At 39.1% G+C, this 26,109-nt stretch overlaps 1 protein-coding gene across 6 annotated transcripts in view; it reads right to left on the bottom strand.

Moving 5' to 3' along the window:
• The window catches only part of LOC139811246 (TWiK family of potassium channels protein 7), a 204,211-nt gene that overhangs the window by 52,304 nt on the left and 125,798 nt on the right, over window positions 1–26,109 (bottom strand). For 5 of the 6 annotated variants that reach the window (XM_071775404.1, XM_071775409.1, XM_071775407.1 and 2 more), the window contains 3 exons: window positions 6,254–6,760; window positions 4,521–5,540; window positions 3,096–3,369 (listed from right to left, as the gene is read on the bottom strand). In XM_071775404.1, coding sequence (XP_071631505.1) covers window positions 3,096–3,369; window positions 4,521–4,886 — 640 coding nt within the window. In that variant the 5' untranslated portion in view covers window positions 4,887–5,540; window positions 6,254–6,760. Of the gene's footprint in view, window positions 1–3,095; window positions 3,370–4,520; window positions 5,561–6,253; window positions 6,761–26,109 lie in introns of all 6 variants that reach the window. The other variant, XM_071775408.1, reaches the window with a different exon arrangement.

Genomic DNA, 26,109 nt, shown 5'->3' with positions numbered 1-26,109 from the left:
TCAAATTAATCTCAAAAGCAGTTTATTTAATAGAAGGTAGGTAATTAAAGCGTAAATAGATTAGACATAGCGATAAAATTAGCTTTGTGCGGAACGTACAAAAAAGTTAATTAATCCACTAAAGCTTTATTTTAATGCTTATGTACTCCAATTAAAACTTCATTCGAGTTGATTTTACGGCTCGTGGTCGAATACGTAGAAACATATACCTACATAGCGACAAAAAAGTTTCCCTCTCATTTCTCCAGTTGATATGTTTGCTTATTTTTTGCTCGCAGAAAGTTACGAACGATAGCATCCGCTTAGTATTATGCCGGTACGAAGTTTTTTGACTACCGGGACGTAGTTGACTCGCTGAACAATATTTTCGTACTCGGACAAGCCGATAAAAAGTACCGGAATACTTCCCGTAATTAACCGCTATACGATGTGGAAAAAATCAAGAAAAAAGGAAACCATACCAACGACAGGCAATCGTACGTCCGTGTCTGTGAGCAAAAAAAAAAGAACGACAAGTAGGACAAATGTTTTATTTAGAATGACGCAACGCGGATGAAGTAGAAATGGTCAGTTTAGGGCAAGATGGCAACGAACTTCGCCAGATCAGATTAATTTTCTATGCCGTTTTCCTGTTGGGAACAGTACCATTATCGATCCTGTTGCTGACGATGGTGGCATATAGGAAGTCGTCGGTATAGTGTTGCGCGAGGTCACAGTTGTGCAACAAATTACGATAGGAAACACCTCGACAGTCGACACTCGAGCAAGATTGAATGAATCGTCGCTTCTAATGTCAGAAATAATATCATTTTCCAATTACCTACGTATAGTAATAATAACTATAAAACCGATCTTCCTCGGTAATTACGAGGGCGGTCCCGGTGGCCGACGCCCTATTTGCCGTAGACGATAGACGAAAAACACGCGCGCTAAAATTTATATTAAAATTCATGGGACACGCGCGTGTTCCACGCCGCGATTAAATCTCCGTGTGCGGATGCGCGTATTACGTCCGCTCTATATAACATCGTCGGCGAAAATTGCGAATGCTACATCACGCGACCCACGGGATTTTACGTATTTCGTGGCCGACGATCAATCGCCTATAGCCTTCCGCCTATAAACACGAGAGCCGATGTGAGTTACGAAATATTAATTTCCGAGAACCCGGCTGTGGCGTAGCATTATGATTAAACTATCTTGGTAAAAGAGGGGTATCTGTGGAGTTCCGTAGTCATTGAATGTTTTCTCAGTTTTCTGTACCTGTGCACGCAAAGCGTGAAATTAAAGGGAGTTTGAAATGGATGGTGCATTCAGTAGACCAAGCACAGAGAAACTACATAGAATAAAAATAAATGCTATATTCAATGATAATTTTTATACTTGAAAAATGTAATGTTTCCCACACGATATTTTTGTTTTAAAAATGTGCTGCTAAGATTGCACTTAATGATATATAATATTCTAAATTCTAACTTATTTTATAATTATATCCTGTATTATAAAAGATGTTTATAAAATTACGGTAACAATATATAGAGATATATTTTATTTAACATCTATCTATAATATGTTTATTAAACTATTTTCAAATTATTTATTCTCACGGACCACTTGTGTGAAGTAAGATAAATAAATCATGATCAGAAATGAACTCGAACATGATAAATGGTATACGTGTCAGTGATATCAAAGGCAATTTCGAGAAATCTACCGAAGTAGTTAAAAGCATTAAAAAAGGTATAAATATGTATCGTATCGATAATTCGATAAGTCGCTTGACATCCCCAACCATTACTTTCTTCCTTTTTTTAAATATCCACCGACTCATGAAGTACCAATCTATTTCAGTAATAACTAGAGTAAACGACTGGACGTGACGTCATTCGCTTCCAGTGCCGCTAAGTCGAAAGCAATAAAATTGTTGAAGAATGAAGGAAACCTATAGTCCTGAGATGGACAATATATTTGCATTCGCACAGCCATTACACGGTTAACGACGGACTTCTGTTTATCTTAAAAATTGATGCTCGCTATATTATGTTTGTCTTTTTATTTTCGTTTCGTAAACGATGATTTCAAATCGCGGAATATAATAGTCGATCATAGCCACTTTGCTTTAGCGAAGAGAGCTCATTTAATTACGGAATATTTCTTTTGGTTTACGTGAATTGTAATGTAATTAAGTTTCTACGAAATTTCAATAAAACTTCTTGAACGTATTTTTCCCCACAAATAACGAAAAAGCGATCGAATGAGAAGAAACTAAATTTGCTAATGGTTTATCTAAAAATACTGAATCCTAATGTTTAAAGTAAGAAAGTCAGTTTACAAACTACTGAAATAAATTGTAAGAACTGGTCAATGTAAGCTACTGCAAGCTACATTATCAATGCTATTAACGTCAGCATTGTTTCTCTTACTAACGTTGCGAGCTAATTGACGTAGTATTTGATTCAACTAATTTATCTGTCTGTGTGCCAATGTCTTTCCGGTGCTCGTCTCTGTTTCCCGCTGTCTACTAATTACGTACAAATATTCTGCTACGCCGGCACTCCTTTCCTGTAAACTTATGCCTTCGTACACATGTATATACAGTACTTGCGCAGACGGGAAATCGCACAAGTTCAAGTAGAGAAGCAAACATCATCTGTGCACTTTGTAGTTTCGACGCGTATGCTTGCTGATACTGATTGTATACTATTGTTTATCATGTCATTACTGCGATTGCCATAGATATACTGCGATTTACGAATTAACATTTCCAGTATTATTATTATGTTAGCGAGATTAGTTTTTAGATTAGTTTATCAAACCCCGGAGGTTTTTCATTACCGAATTCTAAATTTGATAGACATTACATTTCTTTTGCAGAAAGTTAAAATATATTATTGTGTTAAAGAATTCAACGTACAGGCACGCAATTTATAATTTCTATAATTTCTGTAGTTGATACATACCGCATTTTGTCATAGTCCTGGTTCGCTGGAATCTCTCATTACGTTTACAAGAATGCGGCAGGAGGTGCCGCACTGAAGCGCGGACGAAATGGGTGCGCGCGACGTTATAATTAATTAATTACGTCTAAAACTTACCGATTGTGGTGAGCACTGTCAGAGAATAGAGGAACGCCTTCGCGAAGTTCCATTCGTACTCCGGCACACGGCGTTCCGTTACAGTCTCGCTGGTGGAACTCCCGGTATACGTCCCGGCAGTCTGGGTCGCCATCATGTCCTCCGTGATCCTTTTCACTAGTTGCTCCTGAAATTTCGCGATCTCCTGGTCTGCCAATTTCGTCCAGTTCTCACGGTAGAGAACGTTCAAATGCTCCGTGATTATCCATATGTTCTCCACGGTCTTCGTCCGGGCCTGCGTCACACACGGAAAGTTATTAATTAGACGACGCGACGTTTGAAATATCGTCAGGTACTGCGGACTACGTCTACGTTCGTCTTAGGATTATAACTGACATACTGTCGATTAAATTAAATTCGCGTACGCTCGTTAATTAACGCACGTCAGACGGATATGAATGCACGTTTCGCGGATTACATCTTATGACAAATGGTGAATTCTGTGTGATTGCTTCATCATTGGACCATATACCGTAAAATTCAGGAGCTTCTCACAGAGAGAAAAGGTAAGTTAATAAAACGCAATAGAAAACCGTTTTTTTTTTCAGGATAAAATCAGACGATAAAATCAGACGAATTATTTATAAAAAGAATACGAATATTCAATCGTTTGCCGATGAGCGATTGCTATCGAGAGAACAATCCGTCGTCGCTATTATTGGCCGGAAGCAACAGACAGCAGCCTTTGTGCCGATGTCCTCGGGGAATACGCTTTTCCTGTAAAGCGTAAGGATAGCGGAAAGGAAGCACGATCGATAAAACTTCGTTGAAAACGAGCGCTCGCGCCAGAACGCACCGATAATTCGATTGACTTCGGGTTCACTGAGGTCACCTCAGGTAGAAAAGCGGAATGAAACCGGAGACGTGACGATAAATCGAGAAACTGGTGCCGCCGGAACTGTTTGCTCCTCCTCAAGGGAAAGAAAAGCAAAAACAAGTTGGTGGCTTACGTCCGCGACCGGCAACGACAACCGTGATGCACTCATAGTATCAACAAATCTGTTTACTCTCCTTCTGTTATTCTTGCTTTTATTGCACTTGCTTGTACGTAGCGCGTACACATGCTACATAGTTATTACGAAATATATCTACGACTTTTTGAGCCTCGAGAACAATTTCGTCATGCATCTTCGTTAGGTGGCTATATAACTTCTTATTAGAGTCTATGATCTACAGCTACATTTGAGCATAATGAGGATACTTCTTGGAAAAGAAATTGTGGATGATTTAAAAATATGTTCCAATATCTTTCCGCTTCACACTAAACGATATTTTTTGAAAAAAACATAACATAATTATTAAATTACCATTAATAAAATTACTACTGAAAATTACTACAAAAAATCTATAGATACAGTAAAAATGTATAGAGCAATTTTTTCTTACCTGTTGTATCAAAGCGCTGGTGTTTCTCTTGGTATGCTGATTTCCGGCTATCGTCGTGGCGAGGGTCCTTTGTTGAAGGCCGACGCCATCGATGGTCCCGCTCTCGATGGCCAGGAAGATGAAACTGCCCAGCAGGGTATAGGCCACGAGAAGGGCGCATATCCCGAGGTTTATGATAAACCCCTTCAGGAATGAGTGTTGGCTGGCTTTATCAGGCACCCCGCCGAAGCACAAACATCTCACTTGGCGAGACGAATGTGTCTTCGAGCGTTCGGACGTTGATCTTTTCAGGGACGAAGTGTTGCCGTTGTTCGCCGGCTTGAAGCCCTCGTAAGCTCTATAATGTCTAACGTTGTCCTTCTCCATCCTCTTTCTTTTTGTCCTATCTACAGAATCACCGAGTCCTATCGCCGGATATGTCGCCGTACGCACGCATTTGCTATTCACCACTTATATTTCGAGTAGCGATGGAATTAACGGCCGAAGATGAAAGATTCATCGGGTTTCGGTGATAATTTCGCGCTTCGTGACGCGCGTGACATGTCAAAGGTTTCACACTCTGTTATATGTTTCGAGGCGCGATCGCTAATTCGTCCACTGTTTGTTTACGTTCATTCGTTCGTCACAATTGTGCGTAGAATTATCTCGGATTATCATACTTCGCGATGACACAGAGCAATACTCTCGGCAGGAATGGAGTTTTATAATAGGGTTTTCTTCGTACGCGCGTCCTCGAATCTCGTAGACTCAATCGCCACAGCCGCATGACTGGAGTTTCGCGCGAGCTATAATCTAGGGAACGGATCTCTCTTCGCGTTTCCTCGACCACCACTCAAATTCGCCGGCGTCATTCGGCCAGATGTCACTTTGATTTTCGTCACTGTCGATTTCTTATTACGACGCCCGGTCGAAATCGCTCGATTGAATGATGTCCTGGAAGGATCTTCTGACAGCAAAGGGACGTTCGATCGTACATAGTGCGGACACTTCCGTCATTTTTCCATAGCGGGATCGTCCTGGCTGGAATGTGGATTGGAATTCTATAGAGAAAAATCGATGTCCGAAATATGTTCTACGATATTAGTTACCTCTCAGAACGCTTTTGTTGCGGACACTGATGGCTAATATTATAAAAATATTTTCTTGCAAAGAAGATCTTTTAAAGACCGGTTTATAAATTTCTCTTTTTCTAGCTTTAATATTTCATCATTATTACAATTAGCTTTAGAGAGTGGAGTTGGTAAGAGTAGTAGTAGTTAGTAAAGTAGTAGCAGTTAGTAAAGTCACGAAAGATGGGAAATAATACGCAGTAATTTATAAAACTTTGCTTAATTAATAACTCTTTGCTTAATTTTTATGAAAAAAGAGAAGTAAACGTCAGGATATGACATTACAATTACTCATTGTTCATCGCGCGTTCGTTCGTGAGGTCGATATTAATTTACGCGGTATTAATGGTTCAAGTTATGTGACTTAATTTAAGTTCGTAAACGAATCGCGATATACAAGTGTTACTTCGTGCCGACTAATGCATTACCGCGCAGCACGTGGAAAATGGATGAAAAATAACGCCTTCGAGAAACCGTGGCTACTAATCTGTTCTCCCTTCTTTCCCTCTCTTTCTCTCTACTCTGTATTTCTCACTCTTTCACCGAGAAAACAGAAACTTAGAGAAACGGCACGGAGGAAATTTTCGAAAGAGTCTCTATGAGTCACTTAAACTTTCTCCTTACCGTCTGAATGCGAAGCCGCTCAGTTTTCCGCTCTCCCATCTTTCCTTCGGCTCCGAGTGCAAAAAACGAATGGCAGCGGAAGAAGGTGGAGCACGGTTCGTCGGCAAGCGATAGAAACTTCAAAGCCTCATTCCAACAAACTGGATTTCCGTAATAAGCAAGTCCGATGTACGTCCGTGGGCGCCGCGCCGCGCGCCGGTTCGCGCTCGCTGAATGTTTTAGCGAAGCTTTTTCTTTATTTTATCTCTTCGTCCTCGACGAATTTCCGCGCCATTTTAATGCACCGTCGGGCAGTTGCGAGCGGTCTCTATAGAGAATTGGACTTTCCGCACGTTGGAAAGCCGATTAGTGCGCCCGAAGTCGAACTAGTAATTTACTTGTGTCTTTCATGTGCCACGAGAGCGGGGAGAGCGCTTGCGTTCGTCGCATGTAAATAAATCGCGCGTTGTCCTTCCGGGGTCTGTCTTGAAGCTCAAGAACGTCGCCACTTTCCTGCTTCGCTGGACTCTGAAAGGAGAAAAAGAGATTCGATTACTCACCCTACTTTCCTCGAAAGAACGTTAAGTGATTAACGTTAAGATACTTGATCATTAACTCCCGTGTCTCAATCAATAACTGTTTAGTGCTTGCCGTGCAGAAACGATTCAACGAATCATCTATACGCCACTCATACTTTCTTACCGGAGACATTCATGCTTTCGTAATATCGAAGAATTCAATGCACTCGAACGAATTTTATTTCCAGCCGGAATTTGTGAGAATCCCGACATCGGCATTGCTCGTCCGTGACTGTTTCGACGTCTTAAGAAAGACGGTTGAATTCCAGAAGGACTTTCGACGTAGAATTATTTGAGGGCCCTGGGGGAAATCGCGGGAAACTTTCGAGCTACGTGTTTTCCTGTGTACTTGCACTCGGTCACCTGGAGCTTTCCAACGGAGGGGACAATAATCGACGGTCATGGTAGAATCTACCATTATGGGAAGTACAGAAAAAGAAGAGGCGGACGAATCGAGAGACGGGCGATAGACGGGCTGCCGGGATAGAAGTCTGCGGATCGAGAGGAACGACGATGGATTCCGCGCGAAAAATATTGCTTTCTTCGTACGTTCGACATCCATAAATGCATAGCAAGATCAACCGATCCCGCGACACCGTCTTCTTTATTCTTCACCGTGATTTAAGACTCGATCTCAGCTCGGAGGAGATACGGCCGGCTTTGAAACTTTCATGAAAAATGATTTGCATAATGCGTAAGCCGGTAGATGTTCCGCGGTACAGAAATGTAGCGCGACATTTTTAATATTGAAATAGTAAAATAACATTCGATCTTATTGTGTTGTTTCAACTGACGCAAACAATATCTTCCCCCCGTAATTAGACAAGATTCTCTAATTATATATCCTGGGATTAATTTCAACCCGAGCGGTCATAACAATAGCGCACATGGAGCTTAGTAATAGCGGAGGGAAAGTCAGATTCGGTGTGCTCGCTCGCATAATAGTGGAATATCTCTCCAAAATTTACCCTCTACTGGTCATTCGCATTCATAGCCGTCTAAATATGTACAATATACATTGTCTTCTATAACGAGACCACTTCTCGACAATCACATTCGCACGAACACGGTCGAAGTAAGCACGTCGGATACTAACTCGACGCTAATTTATCGTTTGGCGTGATCGATCGTTGCGCTCGATCGGCTCCCGGTTCTCTGCGGCGAAGAAACGATCTCGCCGCGGAACAAACTGCCAAGCCAGGCCGCCGATCGTAAATCGGATCTGATCTCTCCTTCTTTCGTCTCGATTTGCAGACCTTCCTCCCTTTTTTACGACTTATTTACGAGCTTGCGTTTCTGACGTCGCAAGCGTTCTCGTAAAACCATTAATATTCTATCGTAATTGTCTACTTTTATTTACCACTTACTGTTAATAATTATCGGTATTCCCTTTAAGCTTGTACATCGTGCAAACGACGTTGTAAGATTGCATGATCGCTGGCGCGTAACAAAACGCCGGCCGCCTTTATTCTAAAGATGATAAAGGTGCGCCTCGAGAGAATTAACCTCGATTTTTTTTCATAAAGTTAACATTTATTGATCAGATATTTAAATAGAGTGTTTTATTAAATTTTTAGTAATATGCAAAATTTAAATTTAAATTTAATGCTTCTATATATATATGTATTAATATTATAAAATTTAATAATATAAAAGAATAATGCGGAGGAAAAATTAAATCAAAAATAACTTCGAATATACACGTTCCGTAGCATTGTTTCTGCCACATTTTGCTCGATATACCGAATATGCCATCACTTCATGGAATTTCCTATATAGAATTTCATGGAATTTCGTTAGAATTTCGTCAAATTTAAAACTGCGCGTCTCATGTTGAAACGTTATTTCACAGAGATTGCGTCGCAGCTGGCTCGTACATTAGCATTTATAACCAATTCACAGCGAGAATCGAAGGATAACCGGCACAAAAGTCGATTACATCACCGACGGCTTCGTCGTCCACGAAGGGTATAGCTTTATGGGGGTGGTTTTCACGGCGCGGAAAGGAGGGATGGCCAGGGGAAGAGATGAGAAGAGGAAGGGAGAGAGAGGAGTGACGGGGCGAAAAATGTGCAAGGGAGAAACGAAATGCGACGAGGGGTAAGAGGGGGAGGGGGAGGGGGAGAGGGTGAAATGCAATTTTTCCGTTCAGCGCTTTTTCCAGCGACAGGGGAACCACCTGTGCTCGTCTCAGCGACTTTTAAATTCGTACCATTGTCGGCTCTATTTGCTGAAAAATGTTTATTCAATTTCGTTTACCGGCACTGCAAGATATTTACCCGGTCGCTTTTGCTCGAACAGTTCTCGCATCACCGCGAACGATGGAAATTGGACGACGCAGGGTTACGATGAGGACCGAGAGGAAGCGGGGACGATCGAGTGAGTAAGTTCGCGATATGTATAAGACTGCATTTTCCTAATGCTTCTAGGAGAGCTACTTCTCATAAGGATATCGAAAATAGATTTCTGCAGCTCGTGAAAAAATGTGCATATTTTCGAGTCAATGACGTTCGTGCAGGTTGCACTGATGTTTAAAGTAATGTTTGAGATTTGTCGCGCGATAGAAATTTAAGGACAAATTGTAGGAATTGTACGAAGAATTGTATAGAAATCGCGAGTCACGTAGAACATTCAAAAGCTTCCCCCCGAACGACGTACGATTGCATTTCGCGCGGATATAAATCCATAGAATAAATCGGGCGATCTTAATCATTGCGACGAAAATAGGGTCGTACATGCGGGCTGAATTACGATGAGTCGAGAATGAAGTTACGGGTATTCTCTCTCGACTCCGCGTCGACTTTGTCCGGTTTTGTGTATCAGCGAACGAGATCGCTGTCGGCGATAGAAATTTATGGCAGAGCCGGAACCCTCGAAAATTTCATTAAGCCGTCCGTACAGCGATATTGAGAATCGACGGCGAACCGATCGAAAATGGAAGTTATACTATCACGATACAATGTATTTGACGTGACCGCCTAGGCTACGCGCAAAAAGTGAGTTTTTTGCGGTTTACGTGCACAATACGCCAATTAATCACTAACAGCGATAAATATTTCATAAATGTATTAATGACAATGCGCGATAAAAATCTGAAAACTACTACATTTAATTCAATAGTTAAAAATTGATGTATTAAGAATATCATTAAAAATGTTAAAAAGTGAAGATGTGCATAATGTCAATTTGAATCATTTAGTTACACGTAAGATACGTCAGAATTCGATTCTTTTGATAGCGCCCAACAATTTCTTTTTTTTTTTTTTCAAGTGGGAAAGATTAGTATCTTTAACTTTCCCATCGATGATCACATTCGATATAAAACATTTTAGTTCTCTCGGATCGGTTTAACCAACAAAGTTGGTCGAGAAAGAAAACCTTCTGCTTAGTAACTTCTCTTAGCGTCCCAGGACGCGGATTACAGCCTTATATGTTTCTAACTTTTTCTTTAAGGTCGGGTTAGCCACACCGGTCTTATCTGCGCAAATTGAGCACACCGAGTGCAACTGAGGCGACTGCAACCTAACCGCGGGTAGGAACTACCAAGGAACAAATAACGACGATACATTTTCGCACAGCTGTTCGGTAAACTTCACCGCTGCCGCGCCGCACCGTACTTGTCTGACCATGAGCGCCGCCGACTACTTACGCGCCTCGATGTGCTTAATGTTGGTGATGTCGTCGGCGCCGTGGAACAAGGTTTACCCGGAACTTCTTGGGATCCCTTCTTGGGATGAGATTCTTGTCTATACTGTGTGTGTAAGTATTTGTGTGCATTTGCGTGTATCCATGACGTGAATCCACGTAGCGGAAGCTATTTGAAATGAGTTTTTTTGCGATTCGGCCTGTTAGGGGATCGCGGCACGGGATGTTTTAGCTGCCTCCAGTGATACGCGCCTCGATTTTCCGGATTTTGCTTTTGAGCGTATCAGGACTGCCGCTACACTTGAATTTCCCGTCGCGGAAACTTGTCGCGCGCGTTCCCCCCTTGCGAAGTTTCACGTTAAAGACAGGCCGGTTTCGAGACGCGAATGAGCAACTTGTCGATAACCGCGACATACTCACGATTGCGATCCGACTCCCGCATAAACTCCACGTCGTCATGTTGCGTCAATATTTCCGACCATGCCGCACGAGCGAGCGCTTCACTTTGAAAGCGCCTTAACCTTTTGCCACCGAGCAATCCGGGAGATTGGACAAGTTTTTGCCGAGTTTCCGCTACGCAGCAGTTATGCTTGATAGTGTCTCCAATCATATTTATATGGATGCTGGGAATTGACACTCTTGAATTCAAGATTTATACTTACGTTGCATATAACTTTGTGGATTAACGACTAATTTTGTCAAACTAAATAGTTTGAATACAAGGATGAAGTTTACGTTACTTTAATATTTGATTTACGTATTAGTGGACTTACAAAGTATGAAACTCCCAAGTACGTGCCATTGTATACTTTGCATAAGTTATCTCGTTGAAGCTTTTGAGACGTGCCAATGGGTTGCGAATAAGCAAGTCAAACGGATTAGAAATCGGAATTCCAGAGTTTGCCATATAATTTTTTAGACTTGGCGTACCATAGCGTACACATTCGCTTTGCCGAATGCTAAAGAAGAACAATTCGACGTTTGATATAAGGCACACCATTTTGCATCTCGCGTTATATATTAACGTATCGCAAAGTTCAGAATGCGCGCGAGTTCGATCCCCATTCCCGGGCTACGCTATCGGGTAAGTGACGTAACGTCGAGGCAACGAAGTTCCTCCAATAAAGCTTTAAACACGTCTCGCTGATCCATAAATTAACTTCGGCAATAGCACTTCGTCGCGAGAGCGCGAGGGAACCCGCGTTATTATCGAATGAACTTTCCCGGGCTTAGCCGTGGCCCGATGCGATTACTTCCTGTCCGCGCGCAGACTCGCGGCTACGACTCAATTCGAGTTAAGCATTAATTTCTGGCGTAAATGTTGTACCAGTTACTGCAAACTGGCTGATGTGCCCTTTCCGCCGTGCACCGCCCGCGCCGGGGCGTTGCCCAGCGGTAGTCGCCGCTGTAATTGCCTCGACCCGAAGCTACCCGCGAAGAGTCGGCGATTCGAACGCGGTTTATTAGGTGGTTGTGCTCAATTATCGCTGGTATGACAATAATTTGCTCTCCCCCGTTTGTGCGAAACCCCGTGGTCGAATCACCGCCGCGCGAAATTGACTGAATGAATTCAAGTCGCGCTTACACCTCGCACACTCGATCGATCCGCCAAAGGACGCCACGTTACGTTACCGATATTATTCGAGGGCCGATATTGGTATCGACGGGTATATGTATATGTACACGTGTACAGGGGGTTCTTTCATTAGCGGAAGTAAACCGGAATTATGCGTGCCGGCGCAAATAGAGTGCAACGATTGCCGTGCGCGCCCGCGTCCTCCGATCGCCGATAATGGAATTAATTTAACGTAACGCAAAATCGTCGAAAGTAACGGACGCATTAAGCGACATCGATTAAACCGATAGCACGTGGAGATTGCACGTGAGCGGACCGCTGCGTGCTTTAGCATTCCCATGTAGATTTTATCCGCATTATCCGCGCGGATGATTGTAGCATGACTGATGTAATATCATAAATTCATAAATAATCATGGACCGAACACCTGCAGGTGTTTATTATATTAATTCAACTAGATGTATCGCCGAATTAACGGCATTAAAATAAATAACGGTTGCGTGACTATCGAGTTAAGTTGAAGCATTATCTTTAACATAGCAAATTAGAATACTGCAGAAAGAGAGAGAAAGAGAGAGAAATTTATTTTTGCTGATTATTTTTAAGTATAAGTTTACTAAAGTTCTTCTTCTTAAACTTAAACAACTTTACGAATCGATACTTTTATAAAAATTGGTTCTCCTTTCATAGAAACTTTTCTCGGAAGCACGAATGATTCGAACTGTAACGTCTGGTGGCATACCAGGATGAAGGCAATAATCAAGTTAGAAAGTGCACATCCTGTTACAACTCCAAGCTATTTCGCTAATCCCTGTCTCACTATATCATAATTTATGGCGCCGAGTCACAGACTTTACGCGCAGCGGACATTTCATGGCATAGCTTAAATTCAATGGACGCGCAAAATTGTTTCAACGCAAAAGGAGATATCAATGTTGCCCCTATTAATCACATCGTGCGCACTCATCCTTCAAGATTAATATAATATTTCATTCGCATAGCCATATGCAAACGTAATTGATAACTCATTAATAAGTAAATTATTTATGCAAATAAGCATAATATATTGATACTGCTGATTATTCAAATTAATATACGTGCATATAAATTAATTACACCTAGAAAATAATATTACAATTAATAAAACTGAACAATTCCTGTGCACCATCAAATTATATATCATTTTGTTTAAAACAATTCAAAAAAAGAGTTGAAACAAACCCGATGTCTTCTTTCTTATGTAAAGAAACTTGGATTATATAAAAATTTTAATTCAGTTAAAAGATTTTAACATGTATGAGAGTGTACTGCGCGAATATTCCGACAAAATGAACATAAAACAAATTGTTTATGTTTATGCACGCAAACAGCTCTGGCAAATGGAAATTAACTTGACAATTTATCCACCTTACGCAAAACTTTCTAAATAGTACATAGTACTGAAAATTTTCGACTCTCTCAACTTTTAGCCAGATTCTCTAACATACTAAAAATAAAAAAATATGATTCAAGTACTTTGTATTTTTCTCTTGGATGAAGAAAAAGTTTTTCAGCTCGTCGCAACAAAGTATCAAAATATAATAATCTCTTAAAAACAAAAATCGCGAATAATCCCATTATTAATCAAAGCATCAAAAAATTCGACTCATAGTAAACTGCTAGTTGAATGTAATCGAGCGTTGCTTTAACAATTTCGCAGAAAGCCGGTAATATATTCCGTGATTGTAAGGAAACACGGTAAAAATGCGCGCCACAGTGCAAACCAACATTCGCAACGCGGAAAAATACATTTCCATAAATTCTCAAACTCAAACTCTGAAATCTCCCTCTCTCTCCCTTTGTCCCCTCCCTTTTCCCTTCTGACATTCTGCTATTCGTACGGTATACCGCGCTGATCGTTTTCTGCATTTTACATCGAATGCATTCGCAGTCAACAGTGGAAACGGCGGGAATCGATCTTGCGCGTACGGCATGGGACGACAGTCGAATACTCCGAAATAAAAAGAAATTCACTTCTACAGTTCGCTAAACCGAGCCCGCCGATTCATCGGGAAGTTCCAGGGACACCATTGACATGCGCGTACTTTCCGTATCACCCCCTTTCTTTTGTCACCGGACTTAAGAAATTCTCATAGATTTTTTTGAAAATTTCACGCTTTTAATGCCAAGAGGATAAAGAATGCGGGAGAATATGGAAATGCGTTATACGCTTTCCGCGTATGATGCACAGTCAGATAAGTACGACGGAATATGAAAACATGTTGTGAGAAGATGAAAGAGGCATTTCACTCAAACTTACAGACGTGTATTCAGAAAACTCCGACTTATCCGTCTTTGAATTCTTGAAGCGGATAAGCCTTTACGTAAATTTATGTATATGTATTGTATAAACAATTCCTTTAAATATTTTAATCAGATTTCCATAAAAACATTTAAGATAAAATAGGGAACTTAATTGGAAATATTACTGTTTTTTCTGTGTATGTGTGTATATGTGAAAGAGAAAGAGAGAAGGAAAAACAAATCAATAATTTACAATGGGGCGGTAAACTATAAATCATAAAAAATATCACTTAAAATTTGTGCATTTTCGCACGAAGAAAACATTTTATCGTTTCCGAGTTTGCCTATAGAGATACTCGCCATTGAAAGTGACGAATCTCTGCACGTACCTACTTTTTTCTCTTCACCGCACATTTTTTTGTGTCGATTTTCCTGTAGTCTATGTCGACGAAACGGCGAAATAAAAGTTTCCGAGCGAGGGAAACCGTTCATGTGCCGCGGATAGCGCTTTTCGCGCTTCGAACTAACGGAAAGAGTGCCGATAAAGTTTCGAGGTATTCCGAAATTTTCTTCACCATCGACGCGGATGGCGACAGCGATGTGTAGCGTGAAAAGAGAGTCTCTCCTTTGAACTAAAAAGTACCGAAGCTTTTCCAAAGACGAATGATGAGGATGGAACTCAATATACAAGAGTAGAACTTTTCATTATATTTCTCTGTCAATCTTGCAAATCAAGTTCGCGCAGCAATAATATTGCATGTTAACCGGATATAAGCAAAATTAAATAAACAAAACAATATACAGTTTCAATAAATTACAAATTTGATAAATCGCATAAAATTTTATATTTATGTCTCAAAGAGACAGATATATGAAAGAATGCGAAGCTTCAAACATCCGTAAATTTATAGGAAAGCTAGAAAATATACAGAAGATATAACTTTCATAAAGCGAGCGTATTATGAAAGGAATTTCGCTGTAATTTTTACGTGGGAAGAATACGCTGCGAATGTAACCGGAATTCCTCTTTACATGCACGGGAATATTAAGAGCTCCCCGTAAATACGAGGGTGCTTAAACAGAAACTAGCCGGTGGTTGTTGCTGCACGCGTGGCGCAACAGCAAATTCGATGACCGGTGGACAGTCGCATGCAAATTGTCGCGGCACGAAATGACAAATTAACGGCAGCGGGCCATTCATACGGACACTGATTAATTGCCATTTACTTGCAAATTTCCAGGGTGCGCGCGTTTACACATCGCGCGCGGCTAACTCACGTCCCTGTCCTGCCCCTCGGCGACGTTCAATGCCAAAACGTAACTATACGTCGTGCTATGTCACCACTCACGTATCTTGTTGTTTGTATTTTCATTGCGAGCAACGTTATAATTGTGCTGTGACTGCATTATATTCCAAGATCGATGACGCTAGACGCATGATATTCACTATATAACATAACGAAATATTTACCAGACTCAAAAAGACAAAGAGAGAGACAGAAACAGAGGGAGGAGGAGGGAAAAACCTTGTGTTAAAATCTGTAGTTAAATTATTAATTATCCGACGAATTGAGTATAATAAAACATTGTTTATCCATCATGCAACGCACTCGCAATACTGGAAATTGCATTGTCCCAGTTACTCTGATATATTCTTAAGATCCGCATTTGAGTTCTGCACACGCTTATTAGATACGGTACACAGTAAAGCACTATCGACATCAGCGCTTCGCTACCCTCTGCTATTCTATGTTTACGTCGCCATCTTCAGGTATCACGTTTATGACGTGACGACGTAGAAAGTGTCTATCGTGGAGGAACTACCTAGGCATCAACCCCGATGAGACGCCCCAGGTGGAACTACTCCCGCTCTCTGATTCGCTCGCGCGCGCGCTTGTAGATGTAAGTCTATTAGATGGTTCGACGATCTAGGAACACGATCTAACAGTGGCACGGAAAGTTCGGCGAAAGTTCTCTGACATCGGCAAAACTTTCGCCGCAACAAAGCCGTGCCCCCGCAAGTCTTGGGGGGTGCATTCATGTAGCAGCGCCGACAGCGGTAGAGCCGAAGCAGCGCCGGAGCTTGTTTGCCGAAGTGGTAATAAAATATCGCGGCGCACTCGCTCGCGGTAAAATCGGAGTCGCGGTACCGTTAAAAATTATTGCCCCGCCGTGCTGCAGCGATCGACTTCATAGCGGGTTTAATCTCGTCCGAACCGTTGTTACGTTCTACCTACGCGGACGGGCGTATCTATCGAAAAGCATTGCGCATCGAGACATGAATAAAGACGAAACTCCGAGTTTCGAACGGGATAAAGCTTATTTGGGCCGCGCGCGTGGTTTGATTACGTTTTTTCCAATACAGATTGCTCCTGTAACCGAGATATTATCGGATGTTCTCGTTAGCTTCTAGCTTATTGCGTTCGTAAAAATATCACATTTGTAAATTGATGTTGCGAGAGAACATCAATTATTCTTTATAATATATAAATGACTGTCAGATAATATTTTGTAGTCATCATTAAACGAAGGAAAAAGTCATTTAATTGTTAAAGCATTAAAACAAGTTGTTAAAATATACGTTCTAATAAGATCGTACTAAAACGAGTGTTTTTCAAAACTATATCTTGTTTAAAAATGTCTTGCACTTTAGCATGAAAGATAGTAACGAACTTCTATACAGGATGAAAGATAGCAGCGTTCTTCCTTTATCCTTTCCTCCTCATTAGTATTCTTAACATGAACTTTTTAGCTGATCCTTTCGTTCTGCGTCTTCTTTTCCACACAACCTCTGTTTATAATAACACGTCTCATCCACAAACAAATTAAAAAACCAATATTATATCCTCTTAGGTTCGCATGTTTCGTTTTCTTTACAAGAATGCATTAAACCGTGTAATGATGAAGAAAATTAGACAAAATAAATAAGTACAAGGTTTGCAAATTTAATTAATAATCCTTCCTAAGAAATAATAAATATGTATATACAACCCTGGCAGGCAAATATTTCAGACAAAAGTAGTCTAAAAGGAAACAAATAATAGTAAAATTAATTTCCAGAAAAATCAATTTTTTAAGGTTATTGTTATTTGATATTTAAAAAAATAGAATTATATGATTTTTTTACATACGTAATACGACTCTTCTAGTTATTATGCAACAAATTCAATTTAAATAAATTTGTATATGATAAAATATATTTATTTTATGTATTTAAAAAGGTTAAAGTTAAGTAGCTTAACTATGAAAGATAATAACTAGAAACTTTAACATATGATTGCTATTTCGTGAAAAATAATATTGATAATTATTCGATAAAGAGAAACGTGGTTTTCAATCGAGTCGATTTTTCAGTTTAATCGCATCTCTCTCTCTCTCTCTCTCGCATATAAACGCGCTCCTCAGGTCTCGAACACGACGGACGATTCGGTGAAATCCCATTCTGGGCCGAATGCCTCGATTAAACGAGAGGTAATCAAATAAACGGGATTTGAACGTCGTCGTCGATCCTCTTGCGTACAGCAAGGGGCGATCAATGGCGAAAAACTATTCCCGATCTGTTTAAATTGCAAAGAATCCAAATTTCTGTGCAAATAAATTCGTTGGAAATTCGTGCAAACTGCCGAATTAACTGGGATTATAAGTCGAGATCGTGACCTGTCTGACTTATCTGAAAGAAATTTAAAGCTTGAAGAAAAAATCTTCAATTAGATATTAATTAAGGTAAGACGGTTATCTGTATATTCCGCTTTGTGGCGTCATTCAGCGAAATGGTGAATAACACGATAATTTGATTATCCGGTTATCCGACGAACAATAGGGTAACTGCTGGTAGTTGCTGCTGTTACTAACACAAAGGATCAAATGATAGAAGGCAAGTGCGTGCTATTGCTTCTACGAACGTATAACTCGTTTTGAGGATTCGTATAACGGCGAATACCAATTTCCACTCAAAGGATACTAATTCGTGCACGTTATGGCGAAGTAGTGTTCGCCTCAATCACGAATCTACATTCGTGATTAATGATGCATAAAATAATATTTTCGCATTATTAATGACTTCAAATGTTCGCGATATATAAACATATACATAGAATATTGCTACACGTTCTGAGATAATCGATAGCATGTACCTGTATCACAATGTTTTATACAGCTTCCAGAGGTATCGTTGCACCGCGAAAAAGGAACAACGTGGATCACGGAAAAAGGTAGCGTAGAGAAAGTTAACTAGATTTGGCAGCTGCCGCGCTCAAACGTAATATCATAAACTGTTTATTGCTCCGGTGACAGTCGCCGTTCAGCTCCGGTGGCTCTAGTGCTCTTTAAATTCTTGTCAGGGCCAAAACTTGTCAGGGAAGCGTTACGGAATCATTAATCCATGAACCTTGATAATAGAGATTAATTATGGAAGAGTAGTGAACGAATACATATACAAACATATGCCTACCCACGAACACATATACATAAATATTTCATAATTTCTTTATGAGACATATTTTTGAATGTATTCATGTATTCGCGTAATACACACATATGTATATATGATTTAATCATATATTCTAACGTATTTATACTAAAAATTTTAAACATAAAGTTAATAAAAAAATTTAAAAATATTAAATTTCTGCGTGATTCGTTAATGCTTTATTTTATACCTTTTATAGAAGCAACGTAAATTAAAAATTAATATAAAATTTTCTGTAGCTCTCTTAATTTGATTATTATATTTATATTTCAAATATAAATATAAGTACCTTTTAACCATTTGCGAATTAATGTGATTAAAAATTCTCGAGGTATCCTTTCATGTATAGGTTAATCGAAACTTTTTATATTCATGTACGTACAACGATTACTCTTAACCGGGAGAATAAGAGAGATAAGGCTAAAAAAGAATATTTGAACTGGAAGAATAATTACACTCTTACCAAGTGGAGATAATTACTAACTGTCCTAGAGAGTGTCTCCTGGAGGTTTCTACGCGACAAAGAATTCGTACCGCTACTTTTTCCCTCACAGACATTTGCTCTGTTCATTCCTCGTCATGCGTCAACCAGTTAATAACATAGCAATTCTTGCGAACAATTACGTTATGTAGGGGAAGTCATTCGAGCGTTAATGCGGAATCACCCAGAAAATCAATTATCGCTCGATGGATTATTTCGATAGAAGAATTCTTATTAAGAAAAAATAATGATGAGGATTCTTATCACTATATGCAGCTCATTAAGAGAGAAGCAATATGATCTTTTTACCGTTGTATCTGCGCAAAAGATGTTTATTTAAATATCTTGTATAGTTTATATTTTTGCAATTTATTGTTATCGATTTGCTCATTTACCAGATTTTCATTTTTATTAATATTAAATTATTCAATTGTGTGTGTGTCCTAACTTATGAAAAATTGATATTGCAAAAGTGGTAATAATTAGTTAATAGGCAAAAGCAATACAGAAAATTATTGAGAAATTCAATTGTACATCTATTGTCAAGTTATAATGCGACATAATGCAGATTATGTTCACGGTTTAACTGCTATAGTACAAAACGAATCTCGTAATTAATGTCACATTAATGTGTGACATTCATTGAACATAATATCGGAACGTAGGATTAATCAAACTTGATACTATATATATAAATTTACACTAGTATCTCGCGGCAATTAGCCCAATAAATTTCTATTGATGCTATATTATAACGTATCACGGACATATATATTAACATTAACATTTTGAGTTAGAAAATTTTCCTATTAATGCATATACGCATTTAATATTTTGTGATATTCTAGCTCACGGCTAAATGAAATATATTCAAGTCTGAGGGAGAATTTTGTTCCTAACTTTATAATTACTTCTTAAACCGTTTCAATCGCCGTACTTTGTGTTCCCTCTTAAGTAGCGTCTCGGTAGCTTACTCAAGATTATATTTTATTTCCAGTACGTGACTTCTTACGCATGGCACCATGCTTCCATGTACCAAGGCTTTACATATATCCATCTCCGGGCATAATGCTGCTTCCATTTTACGTGTGTACATAAGGTAAAATTATATTAAAATTAAAAAATAGGACAGCACGTTATATTTTTTATATATATTACATATAATAATATCCCAAAAAAACCAAACAAATTCAATTGTGTTAAAATTCAGTGTATAAATGCCTCCGGATATTTACTGCTCAAACAAATATAAATTTAATCAAAAATATAGCGTGTACAGTAGACAAATGAACGCAGTGCCTATTACGAATGTATGTACTGTGATAAAATTTACGCTGCCTTTTAATAAAATTTTGTATTACATCACCATTCCATATTTAACATCGTTCTGGGGAAAAAGTATAAATATCAGTTTTATAAATATTATATTATATAAAAAATATATTTGTATCATATATATTGTCCGTAGAAAAAATTATATAATTTCGTTCTTTTTTTTTTTATTCAAATAGCGCACTATGTATTATGGACAAGTTAATGTGTGACATTTTCTGTTCTTTATCTCTGCACACAAAATGTAATTTGTTTGAAGAAAGCCGAATTGTCGCTCAATCTTATTCATTTCATCTTTTTCAAGTCTTCAAATAAAATTTTTAAACTTGTAAATGGGAAAATTAATAAGTATATGATAATTACATTTGCAAGATTTTAACGAAATTTCACGAAACACACTTTAAACATCTATAACTTTTTACTTTTGTTAAATTTTTCTATCGTCCCGCTGGAATTAATTTTTTTCTGAGTATAGTATCATTACGTGATGAGACCTATAATATTTACCCTAATGAGAAATTGCGCGAGCCTTGGTAGAAAGGTATATCGTAGATGAAGTTCGCGCTCGCAAAAACGTTAATAGGACGGGGCGTATCCTCTTGATCCTCAGGATCAACGGTTTCCATTCTTTAACGCCAGAGTGTACTTTCGTGCGTCCTAATCCTGACTTTAAGCTTGATGATGCAAGGGGTTGAAAGACAACGCAGAGAAATAGAGAGAGAAAGAGAGAGTCAGAGAAATATAAAAAGATAAAAAACGCGGGGAGGGCAGGAAAGGACGGTGGATTTAGAGAAATAAAGGAAGTTATGCCACGTCACGTAACAAAGATGCAATTTTAAAGATTATGATTGTCAGGAAAAAAAGGAAAGAATAATGGAAAAAGAAAGAAAGAAATTATGTTCAAAATTATTAATAATATTATTTTGTATATACACCTTATTAACGGTATGCTAACATTACGCGTGTGATTTAAATGTATTTATTAACTGAATAAATCTAATTGGATGACAGAGCTCACGAAATGCATAATATAAATTAAATATGTAGCTAATATTACTACAACTTTTATCATTTCTTTTAATTTTACTATCACAAATACCTTTGTCTTCTACAATCAGCGTAGAGATCCTCATGTTGGAATTCGATATTGTACAATTTGGAAAGAAGATGGAGCTGCAGGATGACAAGAATGAAAAAGGACATTTGTGAAGTGTCAGGATATGCATCACGAAAATGTAGACCTCTAAAGTCACTGACTCAGCAAGAATGAAGGAGAGTAGGGAGTCTCATACATATCTTTTTCATAAAAAATTTTTTTTTACCTACTGGAAGACAATTAAACCGTTTTAAAAATTAACTATCTAATTACATCAAAACTTTCGATTTTATCAAATGATCATTAACAAATCAAATTGTTTGGAAGTTTTTGACATTTTCATCTCACAGTGTCTGTACCATTTTACAGACTAATGATCTCAGAATTTAGCGAATAATAATGTGCAAGAGAATAAAAAGGGGAAACAAGAGAAAGCGAGGAAAGAGATAAATAGGGAATGAGATGGCTGGAAAAGAGAACCCAAATCGTCGGATTGTAACCCGTTACCGCCGCTCGGTCATACAAAAGAGTGTAATATAATGTCGACTAGAATACGTGGCGGGTAATAAAAATAGCACGACTCCACCCGTTACTTCTAATATCGTGCCCAACCGTTCTTGTCATTCCTTTATCTTTTTCCTCACTTTCATATTCCCCGGGTATTTCTACGGGAGGGAGAAAGAAGTGGTCATTTGAGCAGAAACAATTTCGAATTTAAAAATAAGAAAGGATATTGAATCAATTTACGGAGAATTAATCAATAATGGAATAAAGGAGAGGAAAGAGAGACGAAGTTCGTTGCTTCTCGACGATTTCATCGTAATTCGAACATCTCACGCCTCCTTTAATATGCTAAATCCTTAATTATGCTTAGTCAGAATGTTAGGTCGATAGAGGATAAAAAAGGGGGAGAAAGATTTAGATTGCGCGTGGGCCAACCGGCTCTCTTTGAAAAATTCAAGCGATAACAAGCCGGGGCATCGTTGACATTTTAACCGGATTTCAATTTCAAATTTCCTTCGCCCCGGGTGTCTTCGGCGCGGTTCCGCTGGTCGAATCAATCTACGTAATATCTGCTTTAATCGAACTCGCGCGTACCCCGCCCCGTAAAACCGGCGCGCACACGTCGACGTTACTTCGGATTTTATTTTCCCGTTTCGACGTGCTTTGTTAAAATTCTGATTAAACCATGTCCGGTCTGTCAGTAGGATTTTACTATTTAATTTTCTTCCTTGCAGCAGCAGAGAATATTACTTCCGAGTGTAACATTTTACGATCGAAGCCGTAATCGACGAAACGATGAGGCCAATGCATTCATGAAATAATAAATCTTGATTATATACACATACGAGAGAGAGAGAGAGAGAGAGAGAGAGAGAGAGAGAGAGACTGAATTTTAATTATTTTATTTATCTCTCTGTAATTATTATGTTATTAAATTAAAAACGTCAGGTGTGTCACAATGGTAGTGATAGTGAGTACATTGTACATTAAACTGTAAATAAACCTTGATGTGTGCAATAAAAAAATCTTGTAATAACATATTTTATGACCTGTGGTTTCCAAGCGCTTCAAGTTAATGTTTATGATGCCACTTTTTGAAGAGTTGCGGTCGCTATATGAGCTTTGCCTCTGCAATGGACACAGCTTTCGGGCACTTAAAAGTTTCGCGGCTTCTCTATTTTGATTTATCTATGGCTGCGGGCGGGTTTTCTTGCTTTCGGATAAGTTTTCGTGAAAATAGATAAACAGAATCCACCCATTTTCTCCGCTGATATATAGTGACCTTACGATCTGCACATTATGTTGGTTGCCTCGCACTATCGACATATGTCCACAAGCAGAAGCGTTCCGCCTTTGTTTACCTCGAAGTTCCGTTCTCGTAGCGATCTCTCGTGATAATCGTGTTAGAACACTTAGGTAAACACTTTACTTTAAGTATTTAAATATTTTAGTACTTAATTATTTCATCATTCTATGTCTTGTTTTTTTTACAGAAAAATAATATGTATGAAAATAAATCTAAATAGCATAGGTAGATTCTCGAGTCGCGAACAAATTTGTATTCAAAAACTGTACCCAATGTGTCGCTGACAAATATGGTCTTACATCTTTACGAGACTTATCTCAAACATATACTCGATGGTATGAATCACTCGAGTGTTACAAACTTAAACAGGAAATACGCAGAGCAAGCAGTTCTCTTTACACTTTACAGCAAGTCGCGAAAACTTCGTTTCGGGCCAATAAGAATGGATTCCCAAGTATGGGGTATGCTTTGCAAAGGTTGCGTATGAAAGACTGGGAAAACGAAAACGGGGGCGGAATACACGGAGAAAGGGATTTCTGGAAGCGGTCTGAAAGAAGAAAATGCAGATAGAAGCAAGAAAATTAGCATGAAAGTGGAGAAGTACCGTGTGTAACCGACTTTATGCTCATGCCTGAATAGACGACGAAAGAAAGCCTAAAATTACGCAAAATTCTTTGGGAAAAGACAAGCGTAAGACCGGAGATATGAGTTGACTTAGAAAATGTATAAAAAGAATATAGAAATGAATATAAAAAGAAACGATTCAAATCATCAGATAGATACTAATAAACTAGTTCTAGTTCTACAATAAATATTAATCATGCATATATTGCCATTGAATTTGATTCATTATCGATATTGTACATATGTTCAATGTTCGTACATCATGTTGCACACATATGCTTATTAAAATAAAGAATTTGCATTATCTTTCGACATTGTCCTGGTTATATAAATAATAAATTGATTGCTAACTATTATCACCTAATTCTATCTATCACCTATCTCAAAGTTACAGACATTTCAATTTGAGGATGCAGAATATAGTGCAGATCTTACGAGTCAACTTACTTAAAAACTGTAGTCAGTCCAATAACTTGTTGCCAGTTAGCGTAGCGTAAGAAGTCATTGGATAAAAATTGAGAAAGAAGCGGAAGAAGGGACGGGAACACGGAATGGGCGGATTAAGTAAAGATCCCGTCGGAAAAGGAGAGGGAATTTTATTAAAATATTTAAGTGCCGAATTGCATTAGGGAAATGACGACGCTATTGTTCACCCGAAATCTCATTATGACCGAGCTCTCCGCGCGTCAGAACCTGCGCGTGCAAACTTTTCCGTGAACCTCGAAAAGAATGTAAGTCGCATGTAAGTGGCGATAGAGGAAGAAAATAAAATCAGGGTTGGTACGTCAAGATTTTTCGAAGAACCGCGCACTCTCTTCATAATTTTACTGTAGGTCCTTAATGTGCTTTTCGTGTTTCTCCTCAACAGAAATTTCCAATTTTTACGACGCGCGCGACGAAAAACTTCAGTCAATGCATTACGAAGTCTAGATTATATATATAAACGGACATATATATATATATTATTTTTATTTAGATGCCCTGCACGTTCAAGCAAATAAAATAGTTCAGATTATCGCAGTTTATGCTACTGACACAACGTATATAACATAATCTTATCTATTTCTATATAATTTTATCGACAATTCGGAGAACAGTAGCTGCTAGCTGCCGTGTAAGTACGTTTGTAATTCTAGAACGGAGTGGTTGTCAGCTATCATTTAACCTTTCCATCTCTGACAGGAGCACTACTGCTCGCATTACGATACGCCACACGGTATTTCGATACACGAGACTACAGGTCGATGGGGGGATAAACGGCCACGACAAAGGGCGCCAGCGTTATCGTGGCAAGGCACGCTTCAAATCGCCAAAACTTGATAGTGGCGATCGCATGACGGATCTTGGTTCGCCAGGCACATACTCGCCCATCTCTCTGAATAATTCTGAATCCAATCGGATGAGTTTAGCTCTCGCGGTGCGAGGCGCACTTCGCCAACGCGCTAGATTGCGTGCTGGACCACGCACCTAGTGGCCATGCTATACACAAACACGTACACATATGCACATCATGCGTCTATTGCCGGCGGACAGACAGTGTCCGCATATTTCATGGTCCGCGTGTCATATAACGAATGTTCGTCGCATTGTGATTTATGCTTTGTTGCGAGGACTCCGCCGGTACGCGTCATGAGCTGCGCCCGGAGGATTACGTACTTCGGTTTTTGATTATCGGCGCGTTACTAGTCTCTCGGACCCGTGAACACAGTAGATTTTCAATTGCGCAGACCTGATCGTATGCTTTTTGCGGAGAACAGATGATGTAAGCAGATAGCGAGAGAGATAACGACCCGCTGCGAACTGTCTCGAAATACAAACGACAAACGTGAATGAGGCTGTGTAACAAAGCCTGCTGTAGCTAAACAGCAACAAAAGAGACAAAACAGAAATTACAAACCGTTCTATAATAGAACATAATGAAAAGTGACTACGTCGAGTATGTACCTAATATATTTAATACCTCGAAACATATAACAAAAGATAT

The sequence above is a fragment of the Temnothorax longispinosus genome, chromosome 4 (genome assembly GCF_030848805.1).
Source record: "Temnothorax longispinosus isolate EJ_2023e chromosome 4, Tlon_JGU_v1, whole genome shotgun sequence".
Classification (NCBI taxonomy): domain Eukaryota; kingdom Metazoa; phylum Arthropoda; class Insecta; order Hymenoptera; family Formicidae; genus Temnothorax; species Temnothorax longispinosus.
Note: the sequence above shows the minus strand (reverse complement) of the source record. Positions and strands in the feature narration are given on the sequence as shown.